The sequence below is a fragment of the Sceloporus occidentalis genome, unplaced genomic scaffold (assembly GCF_023333645.1).
Source record: "Sceloporus occidentalis isolate IW3139 unplaced genomic scaffold, rSceOcc1.0.p SCAF_3, whole genome shotgun sequence".
Taxonomy (NCBI): domain Eukaryota; kingdom Metazoa; phylum Chordata; class Lepidosauria; order Squamata; family Phrynosomatidae; genus Sceloporus; species Sceloporus occidentalis.
The window spans coordinates 189,342,615-189,356,001 of NW_028316983.1; the positions used below are offsets into that span (position 1 = coordinate 189,342,615).

The 13,387-nt window shown below is 38.8% G+C and overlaps 1 protein-coding gene across 2 annotated transcripts in view; it reads left to right on the forward strand.

Annotated features, from left to right (window-relative positions):
• LAMA3 (laminin subunit alpha 3) overlaps positions 1 to 13,387 on the forward strand; it is a 172,275-nt gene that overhangs the window by 138,151 nt on the left and 20,737 nt on the right. For both annotated transcript variants that reach the window (XM_089517180.1, XM_089517179.1), the window contains 10 exons: positions 2,557 to 2,733; positions 4,289 to 4,440; positions 4,535 to 4,697; positions 5,585 to 5,718; positions 7,461 to 7,608; positions 8,058 to 8,177; positions 8,487 to 8,611; positions 10,503 to 10,623; positions 10,875 to 11,015; positions 11,127 to 11,257. In XM_089517180.1, the coding sequence (XP_089373306.1) occupies positions 2,557 to 2,733; positions 4,289 to 4,440; positions 4,535 to 4,697; positions 5,585 to 5,718; positions 7,461 to 7,608; positions 8,058 to 8,177; positions 8,487 to 8,611; positions 10,503 to 10,623; positions 10,875 to 11,015; positions 11,127 to 11,257 (1,412 nt within the window). The remainder of the gene's footprint in view (positions 1 to 2,556; positions 2,734 to 4,288; positions 4,441 to 4,534; positions 4,698 to 5,584; positions 5,719 to 7,460; positions 7,609 to 8,057; positions 8,178 to 8,486; positions 8,612 to 10,502; positions 10,624 to 10,874; positions 11,016 to 11,126; positions 11,258 to 13,387) is intronic.

The following is a 13,387-nucleotide window of genomic DNA, read 5'->3' on the forward strand; positions in this document are numbered from 1 at the left end:
GGGGACTTGGCCAACCCCAGGAGGGCACATTGTATGCCCACGGAGGCAGCCGCTTCCAGTCTGGAGCCTGGCACCCAGAGAGGGGCTCCCCCGAGAGCCAGCCTGGCAGCCAGGGGATGGCGGGAGGAGGAGGAGGAGGAGGAGGGTTGCTGGCCAGGCAGCAGCAGGCCTCCAGCAGCTGAAGCAGGGAGATTCCTCTCTCTCTCTTTCTGTGTGTGTGTGTGTGTGTGTGTGTGTCAGAGGGAAAAGGGGGGGAGGGGCATCCGGATCAGCCCAGTTCCTTCCAGGTCTTTTAGACCAGTATGAATGGGGCCGGTTTGGTCACCCTTCTTTGGACACGCTCCAGTTTCTCAACATCCTTTTTAAACTGTGGTGCCCAGAACTGGACACAATATTCCAGGTGGAGCCTGACCAGAGCAGAATAGAGTGATACTATTACTTCTCTTGATCTAGACACTATACTTTTATTGATGCAGCCTAAAATTGCATTAACCTTGTTAACTGCTGCATCACACTGTTGATTCATCTTCAATTTGTGGTCTACTTGGACTCCCAGATCCCTTTCACATGTAGTCTCATTCAGCCAGGTGTCCCCCATCCTTTATCTGTGCATTTCATTTTTCCACCCTAAGTGCAGTACCTTACATTTCTCCGTGTTGAAATTCATTTTGGCACTGTACAGGAAGAGGTGGCCGGGAACCGCCTCTCTTTGCTGCATAGATGCGCTGCAGCAATCAAATTGTGCGGTGCAGCTATGCAAAAAAAGGGACCGCTAAAAATCGGCTCCTTTTTGCGCCATTGTAAACAGCTGGCGGCAGCACGAGCACGTCACTGCTGTGCGGCTCCATCTGGAGGCCGCACAGCAGTGACATCATCAGTAGGTGCACCACCTATTCAGCGCCGCACAGCGAGGATGCCCTCATCACATGCGAGGGGCAAGGGGCATGTGGGCGGGGCGCCCCTCGCACATGACGAGGGTGTCCTTCGGGGCCCATCTGTACTGGGCCTTAGTTAGTATTGGCCCAGCTTTCTAATCTATTAAGGTCATGTTGGGACATAGCAGTATTAGTTGCTGTAATTTTCCTTTTTTTGAAAAATATCTGTAATTTTATATTATAAAAACTTTATTAAATATTAAAATGAGACTTAACACATACATACATAAAAAGATCAAGCAAACAGACACAATCAAGGGATTTGTCAACACTTACATCGTCTCATGCGTGAGACAAACACATTATCTACACCAACATATATTATATATAGTTTAAATCATTACAATATTAGGTCTAGTTAATCAGGTTGACGATGAAAACGTTGCCTGCTTCTACTTTCTTTCCCGTCAGCTCAGTGATTTTTCTTGTTCTCTTCGCTATTAACATCCTCAACAATATCACTCTTCCTTAACTTCTTCCTTTCTTCATTACAGATATCTGTAATTTTAAGAAAATTATTCAAAATTGCTATTTTCTGGCAATTCCTGGCACCAGCTGCAACACTTTATTCCTGCAGACTGGCCAAAATAAAGCTGCTTCGGGTCACTTTGGAGGTATGCTGTTTCAATGACACATGCATCCTAAGAGGCCAGAAGCTGTGCCAAAGCAGTGCTCCAGTCCTTAGGACTGGAGCGTTGCTTTGGCGTAGCTTCTGGACTCTTAGGATGCATACATGCAGACCCGAAGCAGCTTTATTTTGGCCTGTCTGTACAGGTTCTCAAGTGAGTTTCTTTTTAATTCAGAGATACGCGAAACAATAGGTTCTCTTCTCTTCTCTCCTCCTCTTTTTATTTTATTTTATTATATTTTGTTAGAGTTATAATGATGGAGTGCAGTACTACTCAAACTGGTGGTCCTTAGACCTATACAGGTTCCCAAGCCATTGGTGATTGGTCCCTGCCAGGTTTCCAAGGGAATAAAAAAAGCAGTTGTCTATGGGCAAGAATATGGTGTCAGTCACTAGCACATTGGAAAAAAATAATTAGTTGTCATCAGGTAGCCTGATAAAATGAAACTGCATTTTTGCACTCTAATCCAATCACTCTTGGAAAAAAAGAGAAGAGAGGATAAAACTTGTTCTTCAAACCATAGGAGCACCTCAGTAAACCATGACTTGGTTTTAGAAAAACTTTGGAAGAGCTCTAGAGTAGATCCAAAAAAATTGCCATAAACAGCCTCCCCCCCCCCCAAAAAAAAAAAAATGGAATGAGTGAACATGGAGTCTGTTACAACCAGCCAAACCCAGGCAGATGTATTATGAGAACTCACACTTGCTTAGACCAGTCTGAAAAGAGCCCTTAGAGAGCAGGTGGGATTTTTCAACATGAAAGATGGTTACCGAGGCAGGCATTAGACTTACATTCTAATGTTACTCACTGTTTCCATTACTCAGGTGCTTTAGATTGTCTTGTTCCCAACCCTCTGGAGCAGGCTTTTAGGGTTCAAAGGGGCTGCAGGAAGGAGGGTCACCAGTTATGGTAAAAGCAGTGGGATCTAGTGGAGGTAGCCTCCTGACTTATATGAATTTGTGACTGATTATATTAATTTTTATTCTTAATAGGTTGCTATTCCCATGAGGTTTGATGGCAGTTCTGGGGTAGAGGTTCGACCTCCAGATATTCTTGAAGATCTGAAGGGCTATACTTCCCTCTCCTTATTTCTTCAAAGACCTCTCTCACGATTGGACAGCCCACAGCAGACTTCGGACATGTTTGTTATGTACCTTGGTGGCAAAGATGTAGGTATTTCTCATGTAATCTATTCATCATTGTGCAAGAGGGGCAGTAAACATTTGAGTTATATGTTGTTATTGCTTAGAAATTGAACACAGGGACTGAAGAGTATAGGGCAGAATAACTGGTTAATTAACAGGATCTAGCAGAACTCTCTGGCTTCTTGCAATAACTATTCTCTTTTCACATAAATTTCTCTTTCTCGATCTTTCCACATCTTTGATCCTAATTGTCTAAATAATTCAATTACTTTGATAATGCACACATCTAAACAAAGAACACTTGGATTGGAGCAGGGTCACTTGTCCCCAAGCTTGTCATAGCCCCATTTATTCTTGTCCACAAGGTAAAGGAATCCCCTAATTGGGTCTGAGCAGCTCATTGGCCCCATCTCCCCGAACTGAATCTGTTTCCCACGTTAAAACTGCCCAAACATGTGACAACAGCAGCAGCAACCCTTGTAAATGGCAAAAGGAAAAGGAGGGTGGGTGGGAGTATGAGGTTCTTAAGCGAACTGAGCAGGAAAGCACTGATATCAGTACCTGATTTAAATAGCCAGTGAGCTGACTGGAAGAAGACATTTTCTTGACTTCCTCCAGTCCTGTCCACTGGCTAACCTAGCTGCACAAGATTGGCTGGCTTGCCCACTCTTCCCAGAGCCCACAAAAACTGTGAAGGCTTCTAGGAGGGGCAAATCAGCCAAAGAAAATGGGAACCACTGAAATATGCCTGATGCTGTGAGCTGCAAATGCCACTCCAGGTAAGCTGGAAACATTTTTTTGCTTGTTTAAAATTGTTTGATACTCCTTATCATGGTTTAGCATGATATGTAAACATAGACAGTGAATGTCTTCCATTTCTTGAATACCAAGGTAAGGGCAGTCCAAGACATTTTGCTGCTTTAAATGGAGCTGCAAATGGTAGCACACAGACACACTCTGTGATAAAATCTCACAGGTACCTCGGTGCTTTCCTGGCTGTAAAAAGAACAGCAGGAATAGATTAATAACAGTGCCTGCTACTAAAAGGATAATACCTGAGTAAATGACCTCATGTGTTCTAACAGTAGGACTGATCCTGTTCTATAGTAGTCTAGTTGGGTGTAGTATGAGGGAGTTATAATAATTTGACAACAAAGAACAGCTGTACTGATGGGATGCTATGACTGCTGTAGAGAAACCTGACATGTGTGAAATGCTCTGTGGTCATAAAACTATTTCTGGCAGTGTTCCTACTAGTGGTCTGCTCTGAAACTGGACTTTCTGAGGGCAAGTCAATGGCCATATTGGATCTGGGGAATGTGAACCCCATAATGGCTACATTATAGATGTCAAATTATGTACTTATCATGATTGCTGGCTAAGGAATCTTAAAATCTAGTTATATATTGGGGCAGGGGAGTAAGAAATGTCTAACAGAGAATTTATCCGAAGACTGAAAAATTATAACATCTGTGGAATTGTTGTTCCATTTATATTGGAATCAATCCAGTTTAAACATCTAATTTAAAAATAGGGACATGAAACTCTCTATACTCTTAACTTAAATTTCCATATTTAGAGTTCCAAAGACTACATAGGTATGGCTGTTCGGGATGGCCGTCTTATTTGTGCCTACAGCCTAGGAGGCAACACAGCTGAAATAGAAGTTCCTGAGCAAGTTTACGAGAGTGACACCAAAGATGCAACTCTGGATCTTGTGAGATTTGAGAGGTACAGGACACTATAATAAAGCCTTTCCAATTTTTATGGATTTATTATTCAAAGCCCTTTAATTATCTGTCCCTTATATTTCTTTTCTTTTTAGAATTTACCAATATGCAAAGCTAAATTACATTAAAGGTGCAACCTCCTCTTCACCATCAAGTCTAGGACCTTTTGAGGACAGCAGTGAGAATAGCTACACTCTCCTCAACTTAAATCCTGACAATGTCGTCTTCTACGTTGGAGGATACCCACCAGATTTTACAGTAATGTTTTTCTAACTGATGGAAATGATAGAATGAGAAGGAGCCTTTTCCCATGTAAACTATCATTATATAGTTGCTGTACATAAAGTAACTTGACAATAATATCCTGTAGGTAATAATATGTTCACTTTAAAAAAAAATGAAATTCTATGTGAAGAATTATCCTGATTTTGCAACAGAAGCAAAACTAACTTATTTTAAAATTATTTGTTCTGCTTCTCTTGTATGCAGAGACATTTGCAGAGCTATCTTTCCCCCCCTCCCAACCTAAGGAAGGGGCTAGTCAAGGATTTCTGGGATGATATTATCTTTATTCCAATTTACATTTCAGCATGTCTCCATTAATACTCAGGACTAAATATATGATTTCACTCTTCTCATTTTTCCCTGGCAATAGTCCTGGGAGGTAGATTAGACTGAGAATTGCTTTAACTCTGTAGTATGGATACACCTTTAGTCTAACAGTCTTAACCATTACACACCAGTAGTTCACAAATTTGGGTTCCTAGATTTTGATACCAGCTTTTAAAATCACCAGCCAAGCATGATCAGGAATTTTGGGGGCTATAGTCCAACAACATCTGAGGACCCATGTTTGGGAACCACTATTTTTCTCCATACATTCAGCAGGTAAATGCTCCCAAATGTTTAGTTTAGAATTTTGGGCTAGAATTTTGGCTTTTTCTGTTAATTAAAAATACTCAGAATGTGGTATCCTAAATTTGTGCAAGCTGCTGTGACTGTACATTGCAGTCATGGAAATACAATATTCTCTCACTCCTCATTGCAGGGTCTCATAGCAGTCACAGCTTTACATTTTTTCGTGTTTATAGTGCCCATTGTTCAAATGATGCTATTGTGTCTGAATACTGTTTTTAATCTTCCAGCCTCCTGATACACTAAATCACCCTCGTTATGAAGGCTGCATTGAATTAGACAGCTTAAATGAGAGAGTTATCAGCCTGTACAATTTCAAAAAGACATTTAATCTCAACACTACTTTAGTGCAACCATGCAGAAGGTAATTTTTTTACCAAATGACAAGTGCTATAAATAAATAAAATATATTTTGAATTTTATAATATATAATCTCTCATATTCTCTTCATCCCAGTCAAGGATGAGTAGACATGCCCAGCTTTTAAAAGCCTTTAAGTTTACGTTTCTGTCATTTTGCAATGACATCTACAAGGCATAGGATTTTGTGAAAGAATCCAGTATACATTTGACTCAAAAGCAAAATAGAGTTGAGCAGATCGCAAAATTTAGGTATGCTAAATTGCTAGTCCTATAATCCATCTTGTATTCAGATCCTAATAAGACCATGCAGACAAGCATTCACCTTCATTTCTTCATCTGATAGGTAATAAAATCTTCCTTCACTTACCAGTATAACACTAGTAATTAAGTGAAAACAGAAAAGATTCATCTGTAAGAGGGCACTGTTTAATGATACAAGGCAATCACCTTTGTGAGAATTAAAATTGGTTGTGTGGAACCAAAGCTTATAACTGAGTGACACTTAAGGCCTGTTACAGAGTGCCAAAATAAAGCTGCTTCGGGTCTCTTTGGAGGTATGCTGTTTAAATGATGCATGCATCCTAAGAATCCAGAAGCTGCACCAAAGCTGCACTCCAGTGCTTAGGAATGGTGTGTGGCTTTGGCGCGACCTCCGGACTCTTAGGACCCATGCTTCATTTAAACAGCATACCTCCAAAGAGACCCAAAGCAGCTTTATTTTGGCAGTCTGTAACAGGCCTTAGGAAGAATTCACAGGACTTTACGTGGTGGGATTGATATGAGTGGTATTGAGCAAAGATAAAAAGGGGTTGGGCATGGGATATCATATGCTCGCTCCCACCAGTCATGAACTTCATAGCTTGGCATTTCTCATCTTGCTAGTTAGTCTGATCCAGCAAAGCAAAAAGAAGATCAGTTTAGGAGTCAGTACTCGTGTTCAAGAACAGAAACTCGGTAGAAGGGAAACACTGAGGGAAAAGCAAGTGAATATCCTGCTATCATCCCCTCTTTTATTCCCTTTCCCTTTTATTTTTTCTTTCAAGGAAAGGTGTTACAGCTGCACTTTCTCTCCCACCCCCTTCCTGAACCATCTGATCCAGTGTATTCAGATTCATGAGTTGTCCTTCTCAATAAAGCTCAAAGCAGGAAGGCCTTCACTGCCAGAGGTGCATCTTCATCTGGCCTTTGGTTTAGAAATGTTTACAGCTCTATTCTTGTGATAAAACAAAACAAACATTGTATATAAGAATTATTAAAGGTAAAGGTTTCCCCTTTGATGAAGTTGTCAAGTTGTGTTCGACTGTAGGGGGCAGTGCCCATCTCCATTACCAAGCCAAAGAGCCAGCATCGTGAAAGATAACTGTGTGATCATGTGGCCAGCATGACTGCACAGAACGCTGTTTACCTTCCCATTGAAGTGGTACCTATTTATCTACTTGCACTTTTACATGCTTTTGAACTGCTAGGTTGGCAGAACCTGAGACTAGTGATGGGAGCTCAATATGTCCTGCAGCACCTGGGCCTTGAACTGTCGACCTGCCAGTCTTGCAATTGTCAGAGTCAGCATCTTAATCGCTGAGCCACTGTGTCCCATAGAATTTTTACATATTTTAAAATTCCCCTTGTAAGACTTCATACTGGGAAACAATTTTTTGTTCTGTCATGATTTGTATAACATTTCTTTATAAAGAGAATGTGCTCATAGGATGGCAGAAGTTTTCATTTGTATATTCCCATATTACAGATACAAAGAACAGTCTGCAAAAATGTATTTTGAAGGCACAGGTTATGCACGTGTTCATGCTGCTCCACAAAATTCCGTTCTTTTACGATATGAACAAACTATTCAGACGACTTCAGATGAAGGACTGGTATTTTTTGCAGAAAATCAGGTAATTTAAATACTTCTATTCATGTAGACAGCCAGAAGTGGAGGGATAAAGCTAAATGAGCATTGTGAAAATAATTGATGTAAATTTTACTTTTTCAAATTCTGTACAATAGAAAATATGAAGTTCAGACATTTATGTCTATTGAACTGCAATAAGAACATAATTATTAGTGCAGTAAGAAAAAATTATTGATGTTGTATGCCTTCAGGTCATTTTCTGTTCATGGCAACCTTAAGACAAATCTATTGTGGGGTTTTCTTGGCAAGATTTATTCAGAGGTGGTTTGCCATTGCCTTCTCTGAGGGTATTATTTGTTCAACATTACACAGTGGGTTTCCATTACTGAGCAGGGATTTGAATCTTGCTCTCCCAGAATCCTAGCGCTGAGTAAATATGCTCATTTCCAGTGAATCCTTCTAACATTTTGCATTATACATTCTAAATTTCAGGACAAGTTTATCAGTTTGAGAATTGAAAAAGGTCATCTAGTATTCAGATACAAAATAGATTCACAGCCCCCAGAAGAGATAGAAAGCAAAGAGGTCATAAACAATGGAATTGATCGACTGGTAAGTGTCTCTATACCCCCTCATACCTCCCAAAGAGAAATCTTGATACTGTAATGTGATATTTATAAATCAATCCATCTTGTTAATTCAATATTTTAAACAGACAACATTTGTACATTTTACAAAATTAAAAATCCCTGGTTATCATCTTGTAGATCTTTTATATTTGTTAATTCAGATAAGTAATTTTTTAAAACTTTACTTTGCTCAATTGATTTTTTTCAAAAACCCAATGGAACAACATGTGGCCCCAAAGCCAAACTCCTTTAGGATTACACTGGTTTTAAATCTTTTTTCCCCCCATTTCAGGTTGTTTTAATTATTACTCCTCAGCAGTTCACTCTGATTGTTAAATCTAGAGTACAAGCAAAGGCAAACACATTTCGGTTTGATTCATATTACTTGGGTGGAGTTCCAGGCTTCATAAGAGAACGGTGAGTTGCAACAATCTTGAGAATAAGGACTAATTTCTAGCATAGAATTTTGTGGATGCAGAAGAGGCATATTGTGGCCTTTCATGCTGAATACAGTTGCTTCCTCTCCTTATATTTAATGTCTAGTATGAGTTGGCTGGGCTACAAGCAGTTTAGTAGATCATACGTTCAGGCTTAATGCACATTAATCTAAAAAGCAAAAGGAGAAAATGGATGACAAAATAGACCTTTCCAAGGTCTAAGATGAAATTGAATGATTCTACTTATAAGAATGAAGGAAACACCCATATATTAAGATAGAGCATTTGTCCAGTTAGTTCAGTATTGTCTACAACAGGAATGGACAACTGGCTGAGGTCTTGGGGCTTTACATGTCTCTTACTGGTCATTGGAGGGTTGTACCCCACATTTTAAAAAAATCACGTCAAATTGACTCCTCTGCAGGCATGTGGGGCCTTCATGTTTTGTTCCTGCTCCTCCCCCCTCCCCATTTTAATAACTTCCAGTTATGAGGAAAAGGCCTCCCCAGCCTTAAACAGCCAGTGGGTGACAAAATGAGGTAGTGAAATTGCCCTTGAAGGGGGCCTTTTGAGTAAAGAAAAATGTTTACAAGGTTAAAAGATCTTTGGGGGCCTTGGCAGCCCCAAAATGCTCTTGAGAGAGTTGCATCTAGCCTCCAGGCCATACTTTCCTCACATGTAAATAGCTCTCAAGGTACCAGCCTTAGTTGTTGTTTTTTCTAGTCCTACCTGGAGAATCCAGGAACTGAGCAATGAAAAATATGTGTTCTGTTGATCTGTGCCTCTTCCCCAGCTACATCTCTTGCTAGTTGTTCCCCACCCCATCTTCCCATTCAATAAATAATTTCAGGGAAACAAGGTTAATCTCCTTTATAGTAGCAGGAACTGCATCAGCTCACTCCCTTAATTGACAAGAACTTTGGCATGAGAGGACAATCCACTGCTTTTTCTTCTATTTGTTTGGGGGTTTTTTTAAGCAGATAATGTCACTACTTCCCTGTAGATTTAGTTACTGCTTTAATTTTTTTAATGAAATATTGCAATTTAAAAAATTCCTCTGTAAGCTATCCTGAGAAAGTGGATAGATATTCTTTGGAAATAAATTATTTCTCAGATGGTATCTTTCTTAGTTAAAAGTGAGCTCCAATGGAAATTGATGCCACTTTATTCTTCCTTGTATTGTTTCAATAATAAATACAGCATGATAATTAAATGACACTTCAGTGTTGCTGCACCTTATTATGTACACTCCTTTTATCATGCTTTAGTTTATTTATTTACTTATTTATTTGCCACTTCAGTGGTCAGAAAAGCAAGAGAAGAGAGTAGTAGCTGGGTTTGTATAAACCATTCTCTTGTATAATTCCACTTGCTTGTAGTTCCTTTGGGTATACACATATTCAAGCATTACTATCTGAGGAAACTAGATGGTGCTCTGAAAGTACATTCAGTACAGATGCATACATACACTTAATATTGAGTAAGTGAAGCCACCCTTACTTTGGACTTCCAATTCACAAACACAGGCACTCAGAATATAGACCTGAATGTCCATCGTGCATCGTTCTAATGCTGCATTTCCTAGTTGCTATTCTCTTTGAATTGAAGCAACGTGCAGAAGGAGGGCCAGTGTACTAAGTGCCTGATTTGAGTTCAAGAGCCTAAGGCTGCAATCTTTTCTCAGCCATGAAGTGACCTATGACAAGTCACAATCTCTTAGCATCAGTTATTGAATTGCTGTGTGAAGATAAATCAGATAGATAGTGGCAAGCAATTCTGTACAACAGAAAAAGGAAATTGGTAGGAACAGTAACACCAGCCTCAAAAGCTTTTTATTGTTGTTGATGTTGTTATTTTATTTCTGGAAGCAGCTTTAATATATCTACACCTCCATTTCGTGGATGCATGATGAATGTGAGAACTTCATTTGAGTCTACCCCTACCTTCACTGAAACTCTTGGTGTCAGCACAAAATGCCCTGATGATTGGAAGGTAATTTGTGTTTTCATTTGTTATTGTATTGGGAGCATTCAAAATTATTTAATTACAATTGTCTTTCATTTTAAAAAACCTTTAAAACCTTTTTTAAAAAGATATTCACTGCAGTGAGATTTTTATGAACCCCAAGTAATTCCAAAACTCATGTAAGAGTGCTAATCATACCTTCAGTATTACTAACAGAAACAAAGAAAGTCAGATCAGTAAGAGAAAAACATACTCATTATTACTTCTTCTATTTTTAGCTTGTGAGAGCTGCAACTTTTTCCAAGAATGGAGTACTTGGACTGAGTGATGAAGGTTTCCCATTTCCCAATGATTTCCAAGTTGGTTTTGGCTTTCACACATTAGCGCTTGATGGAACCTTGTTAAATTACAATTTACGGGTATGAAAGATAGATTTTTTTATTTCAATATAAAATTGTTTGCTGAAAAATTTAAATTTTTTGTAATTTATTTCCAACTTCATTTGTGGATAACTTGTTTTTGTTTTCTAGCCTGATATACTTACTATACTCCTAAGAAATGGTTCTGTAATTGTACAGTTAGCTGATGAAGAAAGCCAGTCTAGCAAGAGATATGGAGATGGTTTAATGCACTATGTAACAGTAATGAAAGAAGGTGACACGTAAGTCCAGTATTTTGATTATGGAACAGAATTTTCTTAAAGACTTTACATTTGGTTATAAAGATCGAGTTTAAACTGCACTAGGATTCTGACAGGGATGGATGTTAATCCTTAGACACAACAGAAGATCTTGTAACTCTGTAGGATGTGTTTAATGGTTCCATTTTACAATACTGACAATGACAAAATACAGAACCAGAGTATTTCTAATTTTAAGAATCAAACTAGATATCAATGTGTTTATGTGATAAGTAGTAGGAGTTATCCTCACCCACATAATGTCAATTTCTGCAGTTTTCATTGGAATTACAATTGAGAAGGTAAGAGTTAAATCTACCCTCATTTCATATCATGATCCTAATGAAAATCAGCTAGGTGCCCTAGCATTTTTAAGTCCCATTGTGGATGGATACCACACCGTTAAATTAATACAGGTTTATCCTCACTGTGTGAGCTCACACTCAATAATGTTTTAGCTCCAGATACATAAACTGGCATAAGTCTTACTTGGCGCTTTGTGCTAATGCTTTCCTCATCTCCTTCCCTCATCCCATAGTGCCATGAACCTGAGAATATGATTTGCTGGGTAACATTTGCTTTTATGTTTGGTTGTACAGAATCCCAATTTAGCCTTAAGTAGGAATCAGAGATGTTTTAAAACAAACTCCAAAGATAATGGTTTAAAAAGAAACACTAGTCCAAATAAGACAAATTCAAACTAGAGATTATTTAGCTATTTTAAACTGATGACCCAAAATACACTGCAGAAATATTCCAGCGAGACTGCTTTAACTGCCCTGGCTCAATGCTAGGGAATTCTGGGAACTGTAGTTTTGTGAGACATTTAGCCTTCTCTGTCAAAAAGCTCTGGTGCTATAATAAACTACAATTCCCAGGATTCCCTAGCACTGAGCCAGGGCAGTTAAAGTGGTCTCAAACTGGATTATTTATGCAGTGTGTTTCAGGCCATCATCTCTGATTCATATATATGGTAATGCTGAGTTGAGAATCTGTAAACAGTTCCAAAGTCATCCTTCTGGAAAAGAAAAAGAAAGATACCTGGGAAGTCTTTGCTCAGGCTTATTTCATCTTATGCAATAACACTAAACCGTAGCTTAATATTACATGTGAGTAAGATCAGTGTGTGCTTTTCATTCTTGTTTGGTGTACCATTTCTACAAACAACTTCCTTACATAAACCATGACTGGGAGCACTATATTTAAGAATGCAGAGGTATTCTCTGGATGGTACAGAGGAGCAATCCACTTCACAGTTGGACTAAACTCCACATACCAGCTCACGTAGCAAGAATATCCAAATCACATGGAATGCTCCTCTGAGCCACCCAAGAATGAATCACAACGATAAGTAACCAATCTCTCATTTCACACTCCTTGGTAAAACTTCCATTTAATTTCCCATTGTACATGTACTGAGTGCTTCCCTTTCAGAATAGTGCACTCTGCAGACAGGAAACTTTCCAAACCAACTGAAATGGCTAAAACATGACCAGCACGTGCAGAATAACATCTTGCGTTTTTTATGCATACAAAATAATAGATGTTATTTCCTTCCTCTTCTGTGTTTTCTTTGAATGTACTTGCTCTAAAACATTCTTTTCAAACTCTTTTGATGTTTGATAGGAAGCTAGAAATCATGATTATGTGTTGACATGAATCCAGCTAAAGGAAAAATAAGATGAATAGTGAATGGTACCATTGTTTTGAAGACTGTGCCTGCAGTTGATTTGTATTAGCTTAGTGGGTGGGGAGCTTCAGTGATTTGATTCTGGTGATATGAATCTCATGTGAAAGTTATCACAATCATATAATAAACCAGTTAGTTGGAATTTCAGTTTGTTATCACAACTAGGTTATTTTCAGCCTATGACAACCAATTAGCCACTAGAATTCTTGTTTTAGAAAACACTGAGCTAACAATCACATTCAGGATTTTTGTACTTGAACTATAATTGTTACATATGATTGCTAATATTAAACTAATGTTTACATGAGATTTTTAAATCAGCTTGGGGTGTTGGTGAAATCACAGAGCAAAGAGCATACAACTTGTATAGATTCTTTGGCTGTTAACAGAAAAACAGGGTTTGTTGATTTGTAATTGGTGCA